Source organism: Rhipicephalus sanguineus, chromosome 10, assembly GCF_013339695.2.
Source record: "Rhipicephalus sanguineus isolate Rsan-2018 chromosome 10, BIME_Rsan_1.4, whole genome shotgun sequence".
Classification (NCBI taxonomy): Eukaryota; Metazoa; Arthropoda; class Arachnida; order Ixodida; family Ixodidae; genus Rhipicephalus; species Rhipicephalus sanguineus.
The window spans coordinates 59,588,824-59,594,823 of record NC_051185.1 but is presented as its reverse complement, the minus strand read 5'-3'; the positions used below and the strand labels follow the sequence as shown (position 1 = coordinate 59,594,823).

The 6,000-nt window shown below is 46.6% G+C and overlaps 1 protein-coding gene across 1 annotated transcript in view; it reads right to left on the bottom strand.

The window, feature by feature from the left end:
• LOC119406417 (ATP-binding cassette sub-family C member 3-like) overlaps window positions 1-6,000 on the bottom strand; it is a 51,643-nt gene that overhangs the window by 43,245 nt on the left and 2,398 nt on the right. Inside the window, exons 2-5 of the mRNA XM_037673163.2 lie at window positions 5,457-5,619; window positions 3,869-4,126; window positions 2,706-2,909; window positions 1,205-1,351 (exon numbers count right to left, since the gene is read on the bottom strand). Of these exons, the coding sequence (XP_037529091.1) occupies window positions 1,205-1,351; window positions 2,706-2,909; window positions 3,869-4,126; window positions 5,457-5,619 (772 nt within the window). The remainder of the gene's footprint in view (window positions 1-1,204; window positions 1,352-2,705; window positions 2,910-3,868; window positions 4,127-5,456; window positions 5,620-6,000) is intronic.

Genomic DNA, 6,000 nt, shown 5'->3' with positions numbered 1-6,000 from the left:
ATGTATGGCACACCAGCTTTCCCGACGCTATGCAACTTTGCTGTGTCGCATGTGGCATTTACGAATGCATATTCTTATCGCATTGGAATGGCCAACAGTGTGGCATGCAACGTATGCGGCTGTGAGAAGACGATTGAGCGCTTTCTATGCCACTGCCCATCCTACTAGACTCAACGACGCGTTCTAGGAGCCAAACCCTATCTTCTTGATGGAAGACTACTATCAGAAATGAAGAACCTGGGACCTTGACCAGCGTTTTTATGAATACACAAGACCACGAAAGCACTTCTGTGCTACTTAAAGACCGGACTTCACGAGCGTCTGTGAACTACCAGCGCTAGTTCTTGCTCTGTGTGTTCAAAATAATCGTTCATTTCTTATTTTGTTACTCTTGTCCTTTCCTCTCTATCTTATCTATTATCCCAACCCCCTCCACACACGCGTATAAGGTTGCCAACCGAACCAGTGCTTGGTTAACCTCCCTGACGTCCCTCTTCGTTTCTTTCTCTCTCTCTCTCTCTCTTTTGTTCTACTTTCTGTGGAAGTAATAATTTTACTACACCGCAACAGCGCCTGTGGTGTCCGACTGAATTGCCTGATCTAGACTAATCGATATTGTGTAGATAAGTAGCGTGTTTTCTTCCGTTTTCTTTTTTATTTTGCGGCAATAGCAGTCTTCTCTGTTAATGTAAACGCTACGTTAATTCTCTAATAAGAGATCGTTGTTCCCGATGAACGTAACATATCGAGATGAGTTTGATGAACGTAGCATGTACCAGCGCTGTACATAAAAGAAAGAAACATGACACAGACCTATAGACAGGTAGGTGACTAACTGTCTGCGTCTTTGTCGTGTTTCTTTCTTTTATGTAGCGCGCTAATACACGCTACGTTTATGGATGCGCCCGAGCAGCAGCCCTTCTGAGCTTTGATGACCTGATCTCCAACAACATTTGCCAAGTCCGCGAGGTTTCTTGCAGAGACCCAGTAACACAAGTTTGCCATATTAAACTCGCAGGGAGTGTGAGAAAAACTAGCCCTTTTTTTCGCTGAGCGCTAACGTTTTAACGGGCCCCTACTAAGATCACCTACTAAGATGGCGGCCACCATCTTAGAATTGATACGGCTTCATTCTTGAGGCATAATTTCCACCGCAGCAGTTCTTCCTAAACCTCGTTGGAGAATTGCTGTAGGCGCAACTCACCAGGCTCCTCATGCGCATCGTGTTGGCCATCATGTTGGTGATCATGTCGGTGAGCGACAGCAAGTAGAGGCACGAGAAGGACAGCGCTGGTGTCAATGTCCTTGTCCCTCCCACGGCAGCCAAAAGCCCGAACAGGATTATGGTCAACTGCATTGAGAACGCAAGGTGGCGTGATCTGCTCGATTATGACACAGCCATAGATTAGGAGCATTGTTCTTCTCCGCAGATAAGCGTTCGTCGCCTGCGCTCGCACGCTTTCACTCGCACATAGAACATACTACGCGCGGGGCGATGTTATCAGTTTGGATTTTATGCGGAACATCACGGCGGCGCTGACGCCAACGGCAAAAACGCGCCGAGAGTGACCATATAATAATAATAATAATAATAATAATAATAATAATAATAATAATAATAATAATAATAATAATAATAATCGCAGCAGCATACTCATTTTAGAGAATTAGTGCATGTTATTCGACACATATTGCACTCAAATTAACCTAGAACCACATTTGTACGTCTATACTAATTTCATCTGCCAGAGCTTTGTTTCCCGTCTCCTTGCGCTGGACGCATGAGTAAGGCAAAGAAATTATCTGAGGAGTTCGTCCTTATTACATCTGCAAAGGGCACATCAGGCCAACACTTAAAATACTTTTCTGGGCAATGGTAACAACGAACTGCGTCTACTGGCAACATCACGGTTTCTGCAGTTGAATATTCAGTGTGCTGCAACGTGTTACGAAAAAGGTGTCAGATAGTTTTTTCCCCTTCAGATAATTTTTCCCGGATCCTTTCTGTCCGCTCGACAAGGTTACGCTGAGAGATCTATGTACTTTAAAAGCTGTCGGTCGCTATGCAGCTTCCGTAGTTCAAGAGTCACTTCACACTCAAGTCGCGAGACTGTGCGTTTGACAAGGCTAGTTCTCCTTATTGAGCGTGGAGTCATCGTGAATGACACATACAGTCCACTGAGTCTTTGAACAGCTTTGGAGAGACTTGGCAATCGCTTTTTGATGGAAAAAAGGAACATTCAGACAGTGACCGAGCCCGTCCTCAATTAACGCAATTTGAGGGCAATGTGGCGTTTCTTAAGGACAGGGAGTTTTAGAGACAGACTTAATGCAGTGTCGTTTCTTTCTTTCCTTTTTTTCTTTTATTTTCTTAGGACCGTATCCTCCTAGCTTTATTCCCAATGTACCCTTCCTGCAGTGCAGGATAGCCAGCTGGTTTAAGAGCTGTCTGACCTCTCCACTCATCTATTTAATTTTCCTGCCTTCCTGCCGTCACTGAGTCAACTGAAGACAGGTAGATTGAGTCAAACCAAATTCAGTATGGTCCAGGCAACCGAAATGCCCAGCTTCATTCCGGATGTGCTGTGTTGTCTTCGCAACGTACCCCGTATGTCTCGTTTGGCTCTTACCACCGGTACGTACTGACGTAAGCAAGACGTGAAAGAGCAACTTATAGAATAGTTCCCATAAAAAGAGCCACGTGCCAGCGAAGACGTGGAGCTGTAGAGAGAGTCCATGAGGCCGTCCAGCAGGTTCGTGCGCAGAAGGGCTGCCAGCTCGGCGTCTCGCAGCCGTCCCACAGTGCCCAGGTAGGCGTCCTCCCACGCGTACAGCTTCACCACGCGAACCGAGGAGAGCAGGTCGGCCGTGCTCTTGAGACGCTCGTCGCGGAACCGCATCACCCGTTTCTGCGGGACAGAACGGGGATTACGTTAGGTTAACATTGCAGGAAATTCGCGTGGTGTGAAAGATTTATGAATGAAAAGCTGACACATTAGCTTGACGCCAAAAAGAATTCCGGATAGGAGGGTGAAGGGGAGTGAACTAAGTGAGAAAGCGATGCAGTAGTTCAATGTAGTACGGCTAAACTTCTCGGGCAGTAGGAATGGCGGGCGAAAGAAAAGCAGAAGCAGATTGGAGGAAGGATGGTATGACAACCTAGTGATAGGAAAAAGGCAACGTTGAGTAATGTCTATAATACACAGGCACAATTGTTCTTAATATGCGGGTTTTAACGTCCCAAAACCACGATATGATTATGAGGGACTCTGCAGTGGAGGGCTCCGGAAATTTCGACCACCTGGGGTTCTTTAACGTGCACCTAAATCTAAGTACACGGGCCTGAAACATTTTCGCCTCCATCGAAAATGCAGCCACCGCGGCCGGGATTCGATCCCACGACCTTCGGATCAGCAGTCGAGTGCCATAACAACTATAGACCACCGTGGCGGGGCCATAATTGTACTTGCCGAAACGTTTCAGAAACAAATTATGCGAGATGTGAGTTAGAAAAATGATATACGGATCGATCGTTCGTTCGTTTGTTCACTCACTCACTCACTCACTCACTCACTCACTCACTCACTCACTCACTCACTCACTCACTCACTCACTCACTCACTCACTCACTCACTCACTCACTCACTCACTCACTCACTCACTCACTCACTCACTCACTCACTCACTCACTCACTCACTCACTCACTCACCCGCTCACTCACTCACTCACTCACTCACTCACTCACTCACTCACTCACTCACTCACTCACTCACTCACTCACTCACTCACTCACTCACTCACTCACTCACTCACTCACTCACTCACTCACTCACTCACTCACTCACTCACTCACTGAGACTTACTCACCCATAGTATGTTCTGCAGCACCGACGTCGGGAAGGGCAGGAACAGGACGATCATGAGCCACAGCGCGCAACCGACCGCTGGCACGGTTCCAGCGCGCAGAGCGAGCACCCACAGCACCACGGGCATACACAGTGAGCCGATAATGGGTAAAGGGAACTGCAGCGCGCTGGCCGACAGCTGCACGCAGTCCACGCCCAGCACGGAGACCACGTAGCCCGACGGATTGCGGGTGAGTGCGGACGGCGACAGACGGGTCATCTGCGACGACGGCAAGACGGAGGGGTTTTATTACGAGCATAATTTTAATGCGTAGCATTATGTGGTCAGGCGGGCGCAACAATTCTATATTGAAACGTGAAACGTGCTTATTTCAGACAATCAGTACACGTACTTGCCTAGGAGATCGGAGTGTAGGCAGAAAAATCCTTTCACAACTCCAATCACCCGCTTACGCACGTATGAGTATTCAGTCATACATATCTAGCTCACTAAGGTTCAGCACTGGGTAGATTGGTGCAGCACTATACTCGATGTTTCTCAGAACAAGAAACATGGACTACATGCAATGGCACACACAGTGCTGTTATACATAAAACGTGAACATAGCTTGGAAAACAAAGTGCATCGCGGTTTCTAAAGCAGTCTCGACATTAGACGCAAAAATATTTACATTGAGATGATTTACACAGAATAACATAAAAATGCCTTATACACAGCTATAGTTAAAAAAATAAATAAACGAGTGTATCATATGCGAGTTGTACTACAAGAGATGGAATTGAAAGTGGCGTGAAGTTATCTTTAAACTTTTAGAAGGTAGGCATGCGTCTTCTATTAAGCCGGAAGGCCTATGTGCGGAGTTTATATTCAGCAAAGTTACTTGCCGAAGTTTCATAAATGAAATGTTAACGTACGTTCGTTTGTGAAAAAAGCCCTCTGCTGAATAGGCGGTCCTCAGACAAGTTTGCGTCACCACGTAGTGGCAGCTGAAAAAGCAGCTGCTAAGAGAAGTTTGCCGTGTTGATTCGCGATTGATGTTTAGCGTGTGCGAGCATTTATGATCGGCGATCATTCCCGCTGCGTGGGTAATTATACTGTGCTACTGGGTATATATGTGAAAGTCCATTCGTGTGTCGCTTTGTACTGTTTTGCGACTACTGGCAATATCACGATGAAAAATACTTAAGAGGAATAGCCGGAGTCACACATGGACACAAACCTCGCCTTACACACATTTAATAAAAGATATTACATTTGTTAAGGTGTTTATTTGACGGCACTCAGCGACAATGCACAATGGCGACAGTCAAGGCACAGCACGGACTATCAGCGCGAGCGGCGTCCTTTCTGCAGTAGCCAAAGAGGACGACCCACTAGAAGGCGCTGGAGAGAGCAACCCATTACTGAGCTCCAAGGTTTCGCTACGCATTGAAATATATGGGCAATAAAACGCATGCTTCTTCCTAACTTTGAACACGAATGGAGCAGTGACATCTTTCTTTTCTATGACCTTTCGCGAAAGGTGTACGCACCTGTATAAGTAGCGTGACGGGCAATAAAATTGTGTACCGTAACCAGAGCAGCCCACCTTGGTGAATATTGCAGCTTGGAGCATGGATCGCAGACGTGAACACAGGCGTAGCGACACGTGAGTCTGGTAGGAGCAGAACAGCAAATCGGCAACAGAGGCAGCCGCGAAAAGCACGGCTGACGTGGCACGGTTCCAGTTGTCGGGTGCCTCGATAAGAGACCTGTACACACGACAGTGTTCAGCACTTCCAAACGTCGATGTGGCTTTTCTCTACATCATGGCGACACGTAGAGTTTTCGTACTAATTTCTTTTTATGTGCTCGATAAAGAAGCGTCAGGCCTTCAAGAAAACCTGTTGAGTTAAAGACTGATTCATCTGTGAACTTGCCTTGCGTATGTGTCTCAATTGGTTCTAAGACTTGCCGCATTCGTTATGCCGTGCCATCGTAGCATGCAGATCACTTGGTAATGCTAACAAATAATTTTAAAACAACGTCAATGAATACACTTTAATGCATGCTTTCTGGTTTTCGCCTTAAGTTGCCATAGCGTTAGTTATGGGCCCCCAGAGATTTCCCATTTTTTTGCGCCCTGTCAAGTT